At 45.9% G+C, this 21,593-nt stretch overlaps 1 protein-coding gene across 1 annotated transcript; it reads right to left on the minus strand.

The window, feature by feature from the left end:
* Nucleotides 1–328: 328 nt before the first annotated feature.
* On the minus strand, nucleotides 329–20,022 carry LOC140372556 (uncharacterized protein KIAA1671-like). Its single transcript, XM_072459688.1, has 6 exons — nucleotides 19,905–20,022; nucleotides 19,677–19,794; nucleotides 19,495–19,601; nucleotides 12,473–12,636; nucleotides 2,062–2,140; nucleotides 329–1,304 (listed from the first exon to the last, which is right to left on the minus strand). The coding sequence occupies exons 1-5, from the start codon at nucleotides 20,019–20,021 to the stop codon at nucleotides 2,068–2,070; spliced, it is 579 nt and encodes a 192-aa protein (XP_072315789.1). The 5' UTR covers nucleotide 20,022; the 3' UTR covers nucleotides 329–1,304; nucleotides 2,062–2,067.
* Between the last annotated feature and the right edge of the window lie 1,571 nt (nucleotides 20,023–21,593).

The raw sequence follows: 21,593 nt of genomic DNA on the forward strand, positions 1-21,593 counted from the left end.
TTAAATAAAACGTGTGTTGAATGTATTTGAAGTATTTAAATAAAACGTGTGTTGAATGTATTTGAAGTATTTAAATAAAACGTGTGTTGAATGTATTTGAAGTATTTAAATGAAGTATGTTTGACCGTTGAACTCAGCAGTGTGTTATTTTTGCCATAAAATCACACTGATCTAAATGATATTCTGCTCCTTCTACTTCTACGATAGATATTGTTTATTTTTCTCTCAAAGTGATTTCATGTATTCAAAGCTTTACTTTGGAAATGGAAAGAGTTTGTGTAAAAACAGAAACATTGTTTAAAATATAAAATATTTTATTGCCATTTTGCAAAAGGTGGATATTATAGTTGAAGAGTGGATCAGAGGCTTCTTCAAACCATCATCTTCTTCTGCTGTAGATGAAGCCTCCAGAAGAAGAACTCTGAAGAGAAGACTCTACAAGGGCCACGCCCCAGCACCTTCAGGTCAGAGGTCAGAGGTCAGGTCAGAGGTCAGGTCAGAGGTCAGGTCAGAGGTCAGGTCTGAGGTCAGAGGTCAGGTCTGAGGTCAGGGGTCAGGTCTGAGGTCAGGTCTGAGGTCAGGTCTGAGGTCAGAGGTCAGGTCTGAGGTCAGGGGTCAGGTCTGAGGTCAGGTCTGAGGTCAGGTCTGAGGTCAGAGGTCAGGTCAGAGGTCTTAGGTCAGAGGTGAGGTCAGAGGTCAGGTCTGAGGCCAGAGGTCTGAGGTCTGAGGTCAGGTCAGAGGTCAGGTCAGAGGTCAGGTCAGAGGTCAGGTCTGAGGTCAGAGGTCAGGTCTGAGGTCAGGTCTGAGGTCAGAGGTCAGGTCAGAGGTCTTAGGTCAGAGGTGAGGTCAGAGGTCAGGTCTGAGGCCAGAGGTCTGAGGTCTGAGGTCAGGTCAGAGGTCAGGTCAGAGGTCAGGTCAGAGGTCAGGTCTGAGGTCAGAGGTCAGGTCTGAGGTCAGGGGTCAGGTCTGAGGCCAGGTCAGAGGTCAGGTCAGAGGTCTGAGGCCAGGTCTGAGGTCAGGTCTGAGGTCAGAGGTCAGGTCTGAGGTCAGGGGTCAGGTCTGAGGCCAGGTCAGAGGTCAGGTCAGAGGTCTGAGGCCAGGTCTGAGGTCAGGTCTGAGGTCAGAGGTCAGGTCTGAGGTCAGGGGTCAGGTCTGAGGCCAGGTCAGAGGTCAGGTCAGAGGTCAGAGGCCAGGTCTGAGGTCTGAGGTCTGAGGTCTGAGGTCAGAGGCCAGGTCTTATTATTTAAAGTTCTTGGCCTCAGCTTTGCTTCTGTGCAGGTCCAGACGCTTCATCTGGGCCTCACCTGGACAAACAAATGTGTTTCGTTTAACGCCTGAACAATGAAGGAAATAAGATCTTGTTTTAATCATAATTATATCAAGAGCGGCAGAAGAGCTTTTCAAACACTTTCATTTGATCATATTTCTGTTTACCTAACTTTACCTAAGTATAATTACAGTTACTTACTGAAGAATAGATATTATACAAGAAACTCATTTAAACAAATTAGAACAGAAACATTTGGTGATAACGGAGTTTGAACTCAAAGACAAAGATGTCAGATTTGTTCTGGTCAAAGGAAATATGAATGATCATTTTGCCCTCAGAGGAAACTGTTGTTGTGATTTTGGGTGTTACAAAAATAAATTGAATTGAATGGAAGTGTGTAACTGTGAGACATGTATTTGCTCCACCAGGAGGCGCTCTCACTCTCCACACTGAAGCTGTGCATCTGATGCAAACCACTCTGAGGGACCCCTGACCCCTGAGGGAACCCTCGTGGTGGAGACTGGAACTAACATGTTCCCCCCACTCTAACTAGAATAAACTACTTTTCATATTAAACAAAGACAGGTCCAAAGTGACAGAGGCAGTGACAGGTGCTGAAGCTGAACATGCTGAAATGTTACAGGAAATGAAAAAGACAAAGTGTGAGTTTAATGACATCAGAGGAAAACAAGATATTATGAAAGTGGTTCAAAATTCACACAAGTATTAGCTTGGAACTAAAACAAGTTTTTATTTGTTGGTTTAGTTTAAAGTTTAGTTCTTTTCTTTACCTCAGGTTAAGAGTTTGTGTCGAGTCCCATTCTTTTCTTTGACTTGAGTTCTTTGAGCCACAAGGGAGACGATCCAGATCTGCAGCACAACAAGGTCACAGCAACGTCTTAAAAACGTCACGTCACAACGTCTTAAAAACGTCACGTCACAACGTCTTAAAAACGTCACAAAAAGTCACAACAACGTCACAACAACGTCTTAAAAACGTCTTAAAAACGTCTTAAAAACGTCACAACAACGTCTTAAAAACGTCTTAACAACGTCACAACAACGTCACAACAACGTCACAACAACGTCACAACAACGTCTTAAAAACGTCACGTCACAACAACGTCTTAAAAACGTCACAACAACGTCACAACAACATCACAACAACGTCACAACAACGCCAAAACAATGTCACAACATTGTCACAACAACGTCACAACAACGTCACAACAACGTCACAACAATGACACAACAATGTCATAAAAACGTCACAAAGTCTTAAAAACGTCACAACATCGTCGCGGCAACGTCGCGGCAACGTCGCAACAACGTCACAAAAAACGCCAAAACATTGTCACAACAACGTCACAACAACGTCACAACAACGTCACAACAACGTCAAACAACGTCACAACAACGTCACAACAACGTCACAACAACGTCACAACATCGTCACATCGTCACAACAACGTCACAACAACGTCACAACAACGTCACAACAACGTCACAACAACATCACAAAAACTTCACAACAACGTACGTCACAACAACGAACGTCACAACAACGAACGTCACAACGTCACAACAACGTCACAACAACATCACAACAACATCACAACAACGTCACAACAAAGTCACAACAACGCCAAAACAATGTCACAACATTGTCACAACAACGTCAAACAACGTCACAACATCGTCACATCGTCACAACAACGTCACAACAACGTCACAACATCGTCACATCGTCACAACAACGTCACAACAACGTCACAACAACGTCACAACAACATCACAAAAACTTCACAACAACGTCACAACAACGAACGTCACAACAACGAACGTCACAACAACATCACAACAACATCACAACAACGTCACAACAACGCCAAAACAATGTCACAACATTGTCACAACAACGTCAAACAACGTCACAACATCGTCACAACAACGTCACAACAACGTCACAACATCGTCACAACATCGTCACATCGTCACAACAACGTCACAACAACGTCACAACAACGTCACAACAACATCACAACAACGTCACAACAACGTCACAACAACGCCAAAACAATGTCACAACATTGTCACAACAACGTCACAACAACGTCACAACAACGACACAACAATGTCATAAAAACGTCACAAAGTCTTAAAAACGTCACAACATCGTCACAACAACGTCGCGACAACGTCGCGGCAACGTCGCGGCAACGTCGCAACAACGTCGCAACAACGTCACAAAAAACGCCAAAACATTGTCACAACAACTTCTTAAAAACGTCACAACAACGTCACAACAACGTCACAACAACGTCAAAACAACGTCACAACAACGTCACAACAACGTCACAACATCGTCACAACATCGTCACAACATCGTCACATCGTCACAACAACGTCACAACAACGTCAAACAACGTCACAACAACGTCACAAAAAACGCCAAAACATTGTCACAACAACTTCTTAAAAACGTCACAACAACGTCACAACAACGTCACAACAACGTCAAAACAACGTCACAACAACGTCACAACAACGTCACAACATCGTCACAACATCGTCACAACATCGTCACATCGTCACAACAACGTCACAACAACGTCAAACAACGTCACAACAACGTCACAACAACGTCACAACAACGTCACAACAACGTATGTCACAACAACGTACGTCACAACAACGAACGTCACAACAACGAACGTCACAACATCGTCACAACATCGTCACAACATCGTCACATGTGTGTCACTTAAGGTAGTGTTTACAAGTGGGTAAATACAGGTAACAATGTGTTGTTATTGGGCTAGATCAGAAGTGCTACGTCATAAGGCGCTGGTACAGCTGGCAGCCCGGTGTAAACGCTCTCTCTTCTTTCTCACACTTATTGTGCTTTATCTCCTATATTTTGTAAATATAGTTAGTATATTTTATCTATTTTACTGTACGATAGGGACACGCGCTGGAATAGTTTTTTAATTCAACTGTTTTTGACTTTTTTCGGCTGGATTTGAGCGTTTTTCGTTGTGTTGTTGTGACGTGAGCTAGCTCCGAGCGAGCCCATCAGCCCCCCCCCCGCGCCCTCCGGTCGCGCTAAAGTACGGCGTGTCGTCGGAACACGTTTATATACACGTTTATATGAAAGAGGAACTTCACCAACGATCGGGACACGCACTGGAATCGCTTTAAATTAACTTGTTTTGACTTTATTCGGCTGGATTGAGTGTTTTCGTCGTGTCGTTGCGATGTGTCTTGGCTCTGAGTCCCCCGGCTCCGGCCCCGCCCCCCGGCTCCGGCCCCGCCTCCCGGCCGGCGCCGTACCGCGTTTACACAAAGGAGGAACTCATGAAACTGCGGAGAACAGTCGTCTTACCCGGAGATCGTCACGTTATCCCGGCGGACATCCTAAGGAAAACACAGAGAAGCAGACGGGCTGGACGTAAACTCCGAGAGAAGAGAGGGACAAACAGGAAGTCGGTTCCCGCCGTAGTCATGGGTAACGTGAGGTCCCTTCAAAATAAAATGACGGAAATAGCGAGCCTCATGCGGTCCCAGAGGATTTATAGGAACAGCAGTGTCTTGATTTTCACAGAGACCTGGTTAACAGCAGAAATACAGACTCTATTGTAGGTTTGGACAATTTTCATCTGCTGCGGGCGACAGAACGAGAGAATGCGGGAAGAAAAGAGGTGGAGGTCTGAAGAAGAGAGGTGGAGGTCTGAAGAAGAGAGGTGGAGGTCTGAAGAAGAGAGGTGGAGGTCTGAAGAAAAGAGGAGGAGGTCTGAAGAAGAGAGGTGGAGGTCTGAAGAAGAGAGGTGGAGGTCTGAAGAAGAGAGGTGGAGGTCTGAAGAAGAGAGGTGGAGGCCTGAAGAAGAGAGGTGGAGGTCTGAAGAAGAGAGGTGGAGGTCTGAAGAAGAGAGGTGGAGGTCTGAAGAAGAGAGGTGGAGGTCTGAAGAAGAGAGGTGGAGGTCTGAAGAAAAGAGGTGGAGGTCTGAAGAAGAGAGGTGGAGGTCTGAAGAAGAGAGGTGGAGGTCTGAAGAAGAGAGGTGGAGGTCTGAAGAAGAGAGGTGGAGGTCTGAAGAAGAGAGGTGGAGGTCTGAAGAAAAGAGGTGGAGGTCTGAAGAAGAGAGGTGGAGGTCTGAAGAAAAGAGGTGGAGGTCTGAAGAAGAGAGGTGGAGGTCTGAAGAAGAGAGGTGGAGGCCTGAAGAAGAGAGGTGGAGGCCTGAAGAAGAGAGGTGGAGGTCTGAAGAAGAGAGGTGGAGGTCTGAAGAAGAGAGGTGGAGGCCTGAAGAAGAGAGGAGGAGGCCTGAAGAAGAGAGGTGGAGGTCTGAAGGTCTGAAGAAGAGAGGTGGAGGTCTGAAGGTCTGAAGAAGAGAGGTGGAGGTCTGAAGAAGAGAGGTGGAGGCCTGAAGAAGAGAGGTGGAGGCCTGAAGAAGAGAGGTGGAGGCCTGAAGAAGAGAGGTGGAGGTCTGAAGAAGAGAGGTGGAGGTCTGAAGAAGAGAGGTGGAGGCCTGAAGAAGAGAGGTGGAGGTCTGAAGAAGAGAGGTGGAGGTCTGAAGAAGAGAGGTGGAGGCCTGAAGAAGAGAGGTGGAGGTCTGAAGAAGAGAGGTGGAGGTCTGAAGAAGAGAGGTGGAGGTCTGAAGAAGAGAGGTGGAGGTCTGAAGAAGAGAGGTGGAGGTCTGAAGAAAAGAGGTGGAGGTCTGAAGAAGAGAGGTGGAGGTCTGAAGAAGAGAGGTGGAGGCCTGAAGAAGAGAGGTGGAGGTCTGAAGAAGAGAGGTGGAGGTCTGAAGAAGAGAGGTGGAGGCCTGAAGAAGAGAGGTGGAGGTCTGAAGAAGAGAGGTGGAGGTCTGAAGAAGAGAGGTGGAGGTCTGAAGAAGAGAGGTGGAGGTCTGAAGAAGAGAGGTGGAGGTCTGAAGAAAAGAGGTGGAGGTCTGAAGAAGAGAGGTGGAGGTCTGAAGAAGAGAGGTGGAGGTCTGAAGAAGAGAGGTGGAGGTCTGAAGAAGAGAGGTGGAGGTCTGAAGAAAAGAGGTGGAGGTCTGAAGAAGAGAGGTGGAGGTCTGAAGAAAAGAGGTGGAGGTCTGAAGAAGAGAGGTGGAGGTCTGAAGAAGAGAGGTGGAGGCCTGAAGAAGAGAGGTGGAGGCCTGAAGAAGAGAGGTGGAGGTCTGAAGAAGAGAGGTGGAGGTCTGAAGAAGAGAGGTGGAGGCCTGAAGAAGAGAGGAGGAGGCCTGAAGAAGAGAGGTGGAGGTCTGAAGGTCTGAAGAAGAGAGGTGGAGGTCTGAAGGTCTGAAGAAGAGAGGTGGAGGTCTGAAGAAGAGAGGTGGAGGCCTGAAGAAGAGAGGTGGAGGCCTGAAGAAGAGAGGTGGAGGCCTGAAGAAGAGAGGTGGAGGTCTGAAGAAGAGAGGTGGAGGTCTGAAGAAGAGAGGTGGAGGTCTGAAGAAAAGAGGTGGAGGTCTGAAGAAGAGAGGTGGAGGTCTGAAGAAGAGAGGTGGAGGGCTGAAGAAGAGAAGTGGAGGTCTGAAGAAGAGAGGTGGAGGCCTGAAGAAGAGAGGTGGAGGCCTGAAGAAGAGAGGTGGAGGTCTGAAGAAAAGAGGTGGAGGTCTGGCGGTGTATGTGAACACGAGCTGGTCCAAACCCGAACACTGCACAGTGAGGGAGCAGCTATGTAACAAGGATATTGAACTATTGGCTATTGGCATGAGGCTATATTATCTGCCCCGGGAGTTCTCACATGTGATTTTGATCGCAGTCTATGTGGCCCCGTCTGCCAATGCTGAAAATGCTTGTGAAGCACTGCTCTCCTGCACTTGTAGGCTGCAAACACAGCACCCACAGGCTCTCTTCCTCATCTCTGGTGACTTTAACCACGCTTCTCCCTCTTCTGTTCTACCAACATACACCCAGGATGTTACCTGCCCCACCAGGAACAATAGAACATTGGACTTGTTTTTTGCCAACACCAAGGAGGCTTATTCCTCTTCCCCCCTCCCTCCCCTGGGCAGCTCGGACCACAACCTTGTACATCTGAGGCCTGTGTATGAACCCATCGTGCGCAGGCAGCCTGTGGTGTCCCGTGAGGTGAGGAGGTGGTCTGCTGAGAGCGAGGAGGCTCTGAGGGACTGCTTCAGCACCACTGTCTGGACTGAGCTTTATGACCCACATGGGGAGGACATCAACACCATCACAGAGTGATGAGGATTAAAGTGAGGAAGGCAGCAGGACCTGAAGCATCAGCCCCAGGCTCCTTAAGTCCTGCGCAGATGAACTGTGTGGAGTTATGGAGCATGTCTTCAACATGAGCCTGAAGCTGAGGCTGGTACCACAGGTCTGAAGACCTCCTGTCTGGTACCTGTGCCTAAGACACCGCGCCCCAAAGACCTCAACAGCTTCAGGCCAGTGGCTCTCACGTCCTGATGAAGACACTGGAGCTGGTCCTGGACCACCTCCGCTCCACCGTGAGCTCAGCCATGGACCCGCTGCAGTTTGCATATCGTCCTGACATCGGAGTGGAGGACGCCGTCATCTCCTGCTGCACTGCTCTCTCTCTCACCTGGAAAAGCCTGGCAGCTCTGTGAGGATTCTGTTCTTTCATCTTACCAGCGCCTTCAACACCATCCAGCCACTGCTCCTGAGGGACAAGCTGGAGACGGCTGGTGTGGAGTATGACCTGGCAGAGTGGATCCTGGACGACCTCACAGACCGACCCCAGTTTGTGAGAGCCCGGAACTGTGTGTCTGACACTCGGACCTGCAGTGTGGGGGCCCCAGGGCACTGTCCTCGCGCCCTTTCTCTTCACCCTTTACACTGCAGACTTCAGACATGACACGGACAGCTGTGTCCTGCAGAAGTTCTCTGATGACTCTGCCATCATCGGACTCATCACGGACGACGATGACGCGGAGGACAGAGGACTGGAGCAGGACTTTGTGGACTGGTGTCAGCGGAACCACCTCCTCATCAACGCGGGGAAGACCAAGGAGATGGTGGTGGACTTCCACAGACGCCACCCCACTGCCCCCTCACCAGTGAACATCCAGGGACGGGACATTGAGAGAGTGGACTCATACAAGTACCTGGGTGTTCATCTGAACCACAAACTGGACTGGACTCATAACACAGACTGAACAGGAAGAGCCAGAGTCAGCTCCACCTCCTGAGGAGACTCAGGTCTTTTGGAGTGACAGGGCCACTCCTGACAGGGCCACTCCTGAAGACCTTCTCTGACTCTGTGGTGGCATCAGCTCCTGTAGGTGTGGCCTGCTGGAGCAGCAGCATCACAGAGAGAGAGAGGAAGAAGCTGGACAGAGTCATCAAGAAGTCCAGCTCCGTCCTGGGCTGTGCTCTGGACTCGGTGCAGGAGGTGGGGGACAGGAGGGTCCTGGCTAGATTCACATCTATGCTGGACCATGAGTCTCACCCCCTGCAGGACACTCTGTCCCCTGCAGGACACTCTGTCCCCTGCAGGACACTCTGTCCCCTGCAGGACACTCTGTCCGCTCTGGAGAGCAGCTTCAGTGAGAGACTGATCCACCCTCTGTGTGAAGGAAAGGTTTCGCAGGTCTTTCCTTCTGCTGCTGTCAGACTTTATAACAAACACTGTTAGTCCTGAACACTCACAATACTGACCTAACCATGTGCAATTCTGTCATATGTGCAATTACTGTGAAATTCATGTGCAATACATGTGCTGTCGTGACACATATTCATGTGCAATTACTGTCGTGATCACATGACATGGTATTTATGTATTTATTTATTTATTTATTTGTCTATGGGAGTTTTTATTTATTTATAGGAGATCTTCTACTGAAAGTGTTTTTCAGACTTCCTATAAGTGATCTGTTCTTCTGGATCTACCTCTGTATCTACCTGCGTTGCAACAATGAAATTTCCCCATGTGGGACAATAAAGGAATATCTTATCTTATCTTAAATGCGGCTCTCGGAACAGAGTAAGTAGGACAGTTCACAAAGTGTCCTCAGCGTGTGTCACGCTGAATTGTAAAGTGCAGTGTGGTTTCAAATTGTTCATTAAGCAGCAGTACAATGTTCTTTGGAAAGTTCTAAAAGGGTGGCTACAGGAGCCTCCTACCGGCCCGACCAGAGCAGGTGGAGTCCTTGTGGAGCCCGACCTTGTGAAGCTTTAGGCTTGCCGCCTGAAAGATCAGTCTGGATCAGTTTGACTCTTTCCTAGCTCGCCGTCCAATCTGGCCTGTGCAATAACAGGACCAAATAAATAATCATGTGCACATCATAAATAAATAAACTAGTTTCAATCATCAATATCGGTGTTAAATATTGTAAATTATCAAAGTGAACCATTTACAATATAATAAATAACATTAGATTAGTAAAATAGCTCATCAAGTTCAGTCATGTACTTAAACAGTGTATTGAATAAATATCAACATCGTTTCTCACCTGGGTTACACACAGCATCGTCACAACAACGTGATAACAACATCACAACAACATCACAACAACGGCACAACAACATCACAACAACATCACAACAACGGCACAACAACATTACAACAACGGCACAACAACATTACAACAACATTACAACAACATCACAACAACGAACAACGTCACAACAACATCACAACAACGAACAACGTCACAACAACATCACACCGTCACAACAACGTCACAACAACATCACAACAACGAACAACGTCACAACAACATCACAACAACGGACAACAACTTCACAACAACATCACAACAACGTCACAACAACATTACAACAACGTCACAACAACATCACAACAACATCACAACAACGGCACAACAACATTACAACAACATTACAACAACATCACAACAACGAACAACGTCACAACAACATCACAACAACGAACAACGTCACAACAACATCACACCGTCACAACAACGTCACAACAACATCACAACAACGAACAACGTCACAACAACATCACAACAACGGACAACAACTTCACAACAACATCACAACAACGTCACAACAACATTACAACAACGTCACAACAACATCACAACAACATCACAACAACGGCACAACAACATTACAACAACATTACAACAACATCACAACAACGAACAACAACGAACAACGTCACAACAACATCACAACAACGAACAACGTCACAACAACATCACCACAACGTCACAACAACGTCACAACAACGTCACAACAACATCACAACAACGGCACAACAACATTACAACAACGTCACAACAACGTCACAACAACATCACAACAACGGCACAACAACGAACAACATCACAACAACGTCAGAACATCGTCACATCGTCAAAACAGCGTCACAACAACGAACGTCACAACAACGAACGTCACAACAACGTTACAACAACGTCACAACAATGAACAACGTCACATCAAAGTTACAACCACATCACAACAACATCACAACAACGTCACAACAATGAACAACGTCACATCAAAGTTACAACCACATCACAACAACATCACAACAACGTCACAACAACGTTACAACAACGAACAACGTCACAAAATCGTCACAACATAGTCACATAATCAAAACAATGTCACACAAACGTCACAACAACGTTACAACAACGAACAACGTCACAAAATCGTCACAACATAGTCACATAATCAAAACAATGTCACACAAACGTCACAACAACGTTACAACAACGAACAACGTCACAAAATCGTCACAACATAGTCACATAATCAAAACAATGTCACACAAACGTCACAACAACGTTACAAAAACGAAAGTCACAACAACGTCACAACAACGAACAACGTCACAACAACGTCACAACATCATCACAACGTCACAACAACGTTACAACAACGAACAACGTCACAACAACGAACAACGTCACAACATCGTCACAACAACGTCACACAAACGTCACAACAACGTCACAACAACGTCACAACATTGTCACAACAAGGTCACAACATCGTTATAACAACGTCACAACAACATCACAACAACGAACGTCACAACAACGAAAGTTACAACAACGTCACAACAACGTGATAACAACGTGATAACAACGTCACAACAACGTCACAGCATCGTCAAAACAACGTCACAACAACGAACCTCACAACATCGTCACAACAACGACACAACATCGTCACAACAACGTGATAACAACATCACAACAAGGTCACAACAATGTCACAACAAGGTCACAACAACGTCACAACAACGTACAACAACATTACAACAACGACACAATAACTGCACAACAACGAACAACGTCACAACAACGTCAGAACATCGTCACATCGTCAAAACAGCGTCACAACAACGAACGTCACAACAACGAATGTCACAACAACGAACGTCACAACAACGAACGTCACAACAATGAACAACGTCACAACAACGTTACAACAACGAACGTCACAACAACGAACATCGTCACATCGTCAAAACAACATCACGACAAAGTCACAAAAACATCATAAAAACGCCACAACAACGTCACAACATCGTTACAACAACGTCACACAAACGTCACAAAAACAAACGTCACAACAACGTTACAACAACGTCAGAACAACGAACAACGTCACAACATCGTCACAACAGCTTCTTAAAAATGTCACAACAACGTCACAACATCGGCACAACGTCACAACAACGTCACAACAACGTCACAACAACGTCAAAACAACGTCACAACAACGAACAACAACATTACAACGAACGTCACAACAACGAACATCACAACAACGAACGTCACAACAACGAACGTCACAACAACGAACAACAACGTGATAACAACATCACAACAACATTACAACAACGTCACAACAACGAACAACAACATTACAACAACGTCACAACAAAGGCACAGCAACGGCACAACAACGGCACAACAACGGCACAACAACGGCACAATAACGTCACAACAACGAACAACGTCACAACAACGTCACAACAACGTCACAACAACGTCACAACAACGTCACAGCAACGTCACAACAACGTCACAACAACCAACAACGTCACAACATCGTCACGTCACAACATCGTCACGTCACAACAACATCACAACATAGTCACATCGTCAAGAAAATGTCACAAAAACGTCACAACATCGTCATGGTAACGTCACAACAACATCACAACAACATCACAACAACATCAAAACAACGTCACAACAATGTTACAACAACGTCACAACAACGTTGGGTTACCCTGAGGAGCCCACAGGGGGCAGCACCATCGTGGCTCCTGCCATGTGTGGAGCAGGACGAGGGGAGCGCTCCTCTGGCTCCGCCCCCTGCTCAGGCCCGTGTGCAGTGCTCTCGTGCTCCTCTGGGGGGCGCTCTGGCTCCGAGCTCCTCTTCTTTATGTGAGCCTGAGGCAGAAGTGTTGATGGTCAGTGTTAGATGTTGATGGTCAGAGTTAGATGTTGATGGTCAGAGTTAGATGTTGATGGTCAGAGTTACATGTTGATGGTCAGAGTTAGATGTTGATGGTCAGTGTTAGATGTTGATGGTCAGAGTTAGATGTTGATGGTCAGTGTTAGATGTTGATGGTCAGTGTTAGATGTTGATGGTCAGTGTTAGATGTTGATGGTCAGAGTTAGATGTTGATGGTCAGAGTTAGATGTTAATGGTCAGTGTTAGATGTTGATGGTCAGAGTTACATGTTGATGGTCAGTGTTAGATGTTGATGGTCAGAGTTACATGTTGATGGTCAGTGTTAGATGTTGATGGTCAGAGTTAGATGTTGATGGTCAGAGTTAGATGTTGATGGTCAGAGTTAGATGTTGATGGTCAGTGTTAGATGTTGATGGTCAGAGTTAGATGTTGATGGTCAGTGTTAGATGTTGATGGTCAGAGTTAGATGTTGATGGTCAGTGTTAGATGTTGATGGTCAGAGTTAGATGTTGATGGTCAGAGTTAGATGTTGATGGTCAGAGTCAGAGTTAGATGTTGATGGTCAGAGTTAGATGTTAATGGTCAGTGTTAGATGTTGATGGTCAGTGTTAGATGTTGATGGTCAGAGTTAGATGTTGATGGTCAGTGTTAGATGTTGATGGTCAGAGTTAGATGTTGATGGTCAGAGTTAGATGTTGATGGTCAGTGTTAGATGTTGATGGTCAGTGTTAGATGTTGATGGTCAGAGTTAGATGTTGATGGTCAGTGTTAGATGTTGATGGTCAGAGATACATGTTGATGGTCAGTGTTAGATGTTGATGGTCAGAGTTAGATGTTGATGGTCAGAGATACATGTTGATGGTCAGAGTTAGATGTTGATGGTCAGAGTTAGATGTTGATGGTCAGAGTTAGATGTTGATGGTCAGAGTTAGATGTTGATGGTCAGTGTTAGATGTTGATGGTCAGAGTTAGATGTTGATGGTCAGTGTTAGATGTTGATGGTCAGTGTTAGATGTTGATGGTCAGTGTTAGATGTTGATGGTCAGAGTTAGATGTTGATGGTCAGTGTTAGATGTTGATGGTCAGTGTTAGATGTTGATGGTCAGAGTTACATGTTGATGGTCAGAGTTACATGTTGATGGTCAGAGTTAGATGTTGATGGTCAGTGTTAGATGTTGATGGTCAGTGTTAGATGTTGATGGTCAGAGTTAGATGTTGATGGTCAGAGTTAGATGTTGATGGTCAGAGTTAGATGTTGATGGTCAGTGTTAGATGTTGATGGTCAGTGTTAGATGTTGATGGTCAGTGTTAGATGTTGATGGTCAGAGTTACATGTTGATGGTCAGAGTTAGATGTTGATGGTCAGTGTTAGATGTTGATGGTCAGTGTTAGATGTTGATGGTCAGAGTTAGATGTTGATGGTCAGAGTTAGATGTTGATGGTCAGAGTTAGATGTTGATGGTCAGTGTTAGATGTTGATGGTCAGTGTTAGATGTTGATGGTCAGAGTTAGATGTTGATGGTCAGAGTCAGAGTTAGATGTTGATGGTCAGTGTTAGATGTTGATGGTCAGAGTTAGATGTTGATGGTCAGTGTTAGATGTTGATGGTCAGAGTTAGATGTTGATGGTCAGTGTTAGATGTTGATGGTCAGAGTTACATGTTGATGGTCAGTGTTAGATGTTGATGGTCAGAGTTAGATGTTTATGGTCAGTGTTAGATGTTGATGGTCAGTGTTAGATGTTGATGGTCAGAGTTAGATGTTGATGGTCAGAGTCAGAGTTAGATGTTGATGGTCAGAGTTAGATGTTGATGGTCAGTGTTAGATGTTGATGGTCAGAGTTAGATGTTGATGGTCAGAGTTACATGTTGATGGTCAGTGTTAGATGTTGATGGTCAGAGTTAGATGTTGATGGTCAGAGTTAGATGTTGATGGTCAGTGTTAGATGTTGATGGTCAGTGTTAGATGTTGATGGTCAGTGTTAGATGTTGATGGTCAGTGTTAGATGTTGATGGTCAGAGTTAGATGTTGATGGTCAGAGTTAGATGTTGATGGTCAGAGTTAGATGTTGATGGTCAGAGTTAGATGTTGATGGTCAGAGTCAGAGTTAGATGTTGATGGTCAGAGTTAGATGTTGATGGTCAGTGTTAGATGTTGATGGTCAGTGTTAGATGTTGATGGTCAGAGTTAAATGTTGATGGTCAGAGTTAGATGTTGATGGTCAGAGTTAAATGTTGATGGTCAGAGTTAGATGTTGATGGTCAGAGTTAGATGTTGATGGTCAGAGTTACATGTTGATGGTCAGTGTTAGATGTTGATGGTCAGTGTTAGATGTTGATGGTCAGAGTTAGATGTTGATGGTCAGAGTTAGATGTTGATGGTCAGAGTTAGATGTTGATGGTCAGAGTTAGATGTTGATGGTCAGTGTTAGATGTTGATGGTCAGTGTTAGATGTTGATGGTCAGAGTTACATGTTGATGGTCAGTGTTAGATGTTGATGGTCAGAGTTAGATGTTGATGGTCAGTGTTAGATGTTGATGGTCAGAGTTAGATGTTGATGGTCAGAGTTAGATGTTGATGGTCAGAGTTAGATGTTGATGGTCAGAGTTAGATGTTGATGGTCAGAGTCAGAGTTAGATGTTGATGGTCAGAGTTAGATGTTGATGGTCAGTGTTAGATGTCGATGGTCAGTGTTAGATGTTGATGGTCAGTGTTAGATGTTGATGGTCAGAGTTACATGTTGATGGTCAGTGTTAGATGTTGATGGTCAGTGTTAGATGTTGATGGTCAGAGTTAGATGTTGATGGTCAGTGTTAGATGTTGATGGTCAGTGTTAGATGTTGATGGTCAGAGTTAGATGTTGATGGTCAGAGTTAGATGTTGATGGTCAGTGTTAGATGTTGATGGTCAGAGTTACATGTTGATGGTCAGAGTTACATGTTGATGGTCAGAGTTACATGTTGATGGTCAGAGTTACATGTTGATGGTCAGTGTTAGATGTTGATGGTCAGTGTTAGATGTTGATGGTCAGTGTTAGATGTTGATGGTCAGTGTTAGATGTTGATGGTCAGTGTTAGATGTTGATGGTCAGAGTTAGATGTTGATGGTCAGAGTTAGATGTTGATGGTCAGTGTTAGATGTTGATGGTCAGAGTTACATGTTGATGGTCAGAGTTACATGTTGATGGTCAGAGTTACATGTTGATGGTCAGAGTTAGATGTTGATGGTCAGTGTTAGATGTTGATGGTCAGAGTTAGATGTTGATGGTCAGTGTTAGATGTTGATGGTCAGAGTTACATGTTGATGGTCAGTGTTAGATGTTGATGGTCAGAGATACATGTTGATGGTCAGAGTTACATGTTGATGGTCAGTGTTAGATGTTGATGGTCAGAGTTAGATGTTTATGGTCAGTGTTAGATGTTGATGGTCAGAGTTAGATGTTGATGGTCAGTGTTAGATGTTGATGGTCAGAGTTAGATGTTGATGGTCAGTGTTAGATGTTGATGGTCAGTGTTAGATGTTGATGGTCAGTGTTAGATGTTGATGGTCAGAGTTAGATGTTGATGGTCAGAGTCAGAGTTAGATGTTGATGGTCAGAGTTAGATGTTGATGGTCAGAGTTAGATGTTGATGGTCAGAGTTAGATGTTGATGGTCAGAGTTAGATGTTGATGGTCAGTGTTAGATGTTGATGGTCAGAGTTAGATGTTGATGGTCAGAGTTAGATGTTGATGGTCAGAGTTAGATGTTGATGGTCAGTGTTAGATGTTGATGGTCAGTGTTAGATGTTGATGGTCAGTGTTAGATGTTGATGGTCAGAGTTAGATGTTGATGGTCAGAGTTAGATGTTGATGGTCAGAGTTAGATGTTGATGGTCAGAGTCAGAGTTAGATGTTGATGGTCAGAGTTAGATGTTAATGGTCAGAGTTAGATGTTGATGGTCAGAGTTAGATGTTGATGGTCAGTGTTAGATGTTGATGGTCAGTGTTAGATGTTGATGGTCAGTGTTAGATGTTGATGGTCAGAGTTAGATGTTGATGGTCAGAGTTAGATGTTGATGGTCAGAGTTAGATGTTGATGGTCAGAGTCAGAGTTAGATGTTGATGGTCAGAGTTAGATGTTAATGGTCAGTGTTAGATGTTGATGGTCAGAGTTAGATGTTGATGGTCAGTGTTAGATGTTGATGGTCAGAGTTAGATGTTGATGGTCAGAGTCAGAGTTAGATGTTGATGGTCAGAGTTAGATGTTAATGGTCAGTGTTAAATGTTGATGGTCAGAGTTAGATGTTGATGGTCAGTGTTAGATGTTGATGGTCAGAGTTAGATGTTGATGGTCAGAGTTAGATGTTGATGGTCAGTGTTAGATGTTGATGGTCAGAGTTAAATGTTGATGGTCAGTGTTAGATGTTGATGGTCAGTGTTAGATGTTGATGGTCAGTGTTAGATGTTGATGGTCAGTGTTAGATGTTGATGGTCAGAGTTACATGTTGATGGTCAGAGTTAGATGTTGATGGTCAGAGTTAGATGTTGATGGTCAGTGTTAGATGTTGATGGTCAGAGTTAGATGTTGATGGTCAGTGTTAGATGTTGATGGTCAGTGTTAGATGTTGATGGTCAGTGTTAGATGTTGATGGTCAGAGTTACATGTTGATGGTCAGAGTTAGATGTTGATGGTCAGAGTTAGATGTTGATGGTCAGTGTTAGATGTTGATGGTCAGTGTTAGATGTTGATGGTCAGTGTTAGATGTTGATGGTCAGAGTTAGATGTTGATGGTCAGAGTTAGATGTTGATGGTCAGAGTTAGATGTTGATGGTCTGTGTTAGATGTTGATGGTCAGTGTTAGATGTTGATGGTCAGAGTTAAATGTTGATGGTCAGTGTTAGATGTTGATGGTCAGAGTTAGATGTTGATGGTCAGTGTTAGATGTTGATGGTCAGTGTTAGATGTTGATGGTCAGTGTTAGATGTTGATGGTCAGTGTTAGATGTTGATGGTCAGAGTTAGATGTTGATGGTCAGTGTTACATGTTGATGGTCAGTGTTAGATGTTGATGGTCAGTGTTAGATGTTGATGGTCAGTGTTAGATGTTGATGGTCAGTGTTAGATGTTGATGGTCAGTGTTAGATGTTGATGGTCAGAGTTAGATGTTGATGGTCAGTGTTACATGTTGATGGTCAGTGTTAGATGTTGATGGTCAGTGTTAGATGTTGATGGTCAGTGTTAGATGTTGATGGTCAGAGTTAGATGTTGATGGTCAGTGTTAGATGTTGATGGTCAGAGTTAGATGTTGATGGTCAGAGTTAGATGTTGATGGTCAGAGTTAGATGTTGATGGTCAGAGTTACATGTTGATGGTCAGTGTTAGATGTTGATGGTCAGTGTTAGATGTTGATGGTCAGAGTTAGATGTTGATGGTCAGAGTTAGATGTTGATGGTCAGAGTTAGATGTTGATGGTCAGAGTTAGATGTTAATGGTCAGAGTTAGATGTTGATGGTCAGTGTTAGATGTTGATGGTCAGAGTTAGATGTTGATGGTCAGTGTTAGATGTTGATGGTCAGAGTTAGATGTTGATGGTCAGAGTTAGATGTTAATGGTCAGAGTTAGATGTTGATGGTCAGTGTTAGATGTTGATGGTCAGTGTTAGATGTTGATGGTCAGTGTTAGATGTTGATGGTCAGTGTTAGATGTTGATGGTCAGAGTTAGATGTTGATGGTCAGTGTTAGATGTTGATGGTCAGAGTTAGATGTTGATGGTCAGTGTTAGATGTTGATGGTCAGTGTTAGATGTTGATGGTCAGAGTTAGATGTTGATGGTCAGAGTTAGATGTTGATGGTCAGTGTTAGATGTTGATGGTCAGAGTTAGATGTTGATGGTCAGTGTTAGATGTTGATGGTCAGTGTTAGATGTTGATGGTCAGAGTTAGATGTTGATGGTCAGAGTTAGATGTTGATGGTCAGTGTTAGATGTTGATGGTCAGAGTTAGATGTTGATGGTCAGTGTTAGATGTTGATGGTCAGTGTTAGATGTTGATGGTCAGTGTTAGATGTTGATGGTCAGTGTTAGATGTTGATGGTCAGTGTTAGATGTTGATGGTCAGTGTTAGATGTTGATGGTCAGTGTTAGATGTTGATGGTCAGTGTTAGATGTTGATGGTCAGTGTTAGATGTTGATGGTCAGTGTTAGATGTTGATGGTCAGAGTTACATGTTGATGGTCAGAGTTAGATGTTGATGGTCAGAGTTAGATGTTGATGGTCAGTGTTAGATGTTGATGGTCAGTGTTAGATGTTGATGGTCAGTGTTAGATGTTGATGGTCAGTGTTAGATGTTGATGGTCAGAGTTACATGTTGATGGTCAGTGTTAGATGTTGATGGTCAGAGTTACATGTTGATGGTCAGTGTTAGATGTTGATGGTCAGTGTTAGATGTTGATGGTCAGTGTTAGATGTTGATGGTCAGAGTTAGATGTTGATGGTCAGAGTTAGATGTTGATGGTCAGAGTTACATGTTGATGGTCAGTGTTAGATGTTGATGGTCAGTGTTAGATGTTGATGGTCAGTGTTAGATGTTGATGGTCAGTGTTACATGTTGATGGTCAGTGTTAGATGTTGATGGTCAGTGTTACATGTTGATGGTCAGTGTTAGATGTTGATGGTCAGAGTTAGATGTTGATGGTCAGTGTTAGATGTTGATGGTCAGTGTTAGATGTTGATGGTCAGTGTTAGATGTTGATGGTCAGTGTTAGATGTTGATGGTCAGTGTTAGATGTTGATGGTCAGTGTTAGATGTTGATGGTCAGTGTTAGATGTTGATGGTCAGTGTTAGATGCTAAACATACGATGAGAGTTGCTGGACTGACTCCGGGGAACAGACTGACAGCCAGAGGGCGCTGCTGCTTTGATTGCGGCTCTTTGGCGTCTGAGTCCATAACAGGAAGTGACCCGTCTGCAAACAGATAGAGACAGGTGAGAGCGCCCTCTGTGGAGAAGAGCAGCTCCTGCAGGTTTGTAGATGAATCACCTGTGGAGTCACAGCCTCTGGAGGTCAGACCTATCGAGTGAGGAGTCCTGACCCTGCTCCTTCTGTGAGCCAAGTCCACTCTGGACTTCTGAAGTCGTGAGTCCAGAAGAGGAGTGACCTGAGGAGCAGAGGAGTAGAGGAGCAGAGGAGCAGAGGAGCAGAGGAGCAGAGGAGCAGAGACGTGGGTCAGAGATGATGCAGAAGAGGAAGGAGCAGAGGATCACTCACGTCTGGGAACTGGACTGGTTCTTCCTCTGGTTCCTCTGGGAGAGCTTCAGTTGTGTCTGACTCAGTGGAGCCCTCTAGAGACTCAGAACTGTAAATGCAGAGCACAAAGTCATACATGCGCCTGTCTGCCCCTGTCTGCCCCTGCTGGCCCTGTCTCAGACCCACACTTACACGCCCCTGTCTGCCCCTGCTGGCCCTGTCTCAGACCCACACTTACACGCCCCTGTCTGCCCCTGCTGGCCCTGTCTCAGACCCACACTTACACGCCCCTGTCTGCCCCTGCTGGCCCTGTCTCAGACCCACACTTACACGCCCCTGTCTGCCCCTGCTGGCCCTGTCTCAGACCCACACTTACACGCCCCTGTCTGCCCCTGTCTGCCCCTGCTGGCCCTGTCTCAGACCCACACTTACACGCCCCTGTCTGCCCCTGTCTGCCCCTGCTGGCCCTGTCTCAGACCCACACTTACACGCCCCTGTCTGCCCCTGTCTGCCCCTGCTGGCCCTGTCTCAGACCCACACTTACACGCCCCTGTCTGCCCCTGTCTGCCCCTGCTGGCCCTGTCTCAGACCCACACTTACACGCCCCTGTCTGCCCCTGCTGGCCCTGTCTCAGACCCACACTTACACGCCCCTGTCTGCCCCTGTCTGCCCCTGCTGGCCCTGTCTCAGACCCACACTTACACGCCCCTGTCTGCCCCTGCTGGCCCTGTCTCAGACCCACACTTACACGCCCCTGTCTGCCCCTGCTGGCCCTGTCTCAGACCCACACTTACACGCCCCTGTCTGCCCCTGCTGGCCCTGTCTCAGACCCACACTTACACGCCCCTGTCTGCCCCTGCTGGCCCTGTCTCAGACCCACACTTACACGCCCCTGTCTGCCCCTGTCTGCCCCTGCTGGCCCTGTCTCAGACCCACACTTACACGCCCCTGTCTGCCCCTGCTGGCCCTGTCTCAGACCCACACTTACACGCCCCTGTCTGCCCCTGTCTGCCCCTGCTGGCCCTGTCTCAGACCCACACTTACACGCCCCTGTCTGCCCCTGCTGGCCCTGTCTCAGACCCACACTTACACGCCCCTGTCTGCCCCTGTCTGCCCCTGCTGGCCCTGTCTCAGACCCACACTTACACGCCCCTGTCTGCCCCTGCTGGCCCTGTCTCAGACCCACACTTACACGCCCCTGTCTGCCCCTGCTGGCCCTGTCTCAGACCCACACTTACACGCCCCTGTCTGCCCCTGTCTGCCCCTGCTGGCCCTGTCTCAGACCCACACTTACACGCCCCTGTCTGCCCCTGTCTGCCCCTGCTGGCCCTGTCTCAGACCCACACTTACACGCCCCTGTCTGCCCCTGCTGGCCCTGTCTCAGACCCACACTTACACGCCCCTGTCTGCCCCTGTCTGCCCCTGCTGGCCCTGTCTCAGACCCACACTTACACGCCCCTGTCTGCCCCTGCTGGCCCTGTCTCAGACCCACACTTACACGCCCCTGTCTGCCCCTGTCTGCCCCTGTCTGCCCCTGCTGCTTAAATCATTTGGATCTTTTATAACAAACCGAATGCATCATTTGTTTAGCAATTTTGAATATTAACTACAAACTCACTTCTCACTTGGAATTTTAAACCTTGAAAAATCATATTATATTCTTAAGATGTCACATTTAAAATGTTAAAATGTTAAAATGTTAAAATCGTT

The sequence above is a fragment of the Eucyclogobius newberryi genome, unplaced genomic scaffold (assembly GCF_026437365.1).
Source record: "Eucyclogobius newberryi isolate DKJ021-1_F unplaced genomic scaffold, fEucNew1.0.hap1 SCAF_250, whole genome shotgun sequence".
Classification (NCBI taxonomy): Eukaryota; Metazoa; Chordata; class Actinopteri; order Gobiiformes; family Gobiidae; genus Eucyclogobius; species Eucyclogobius newberryi.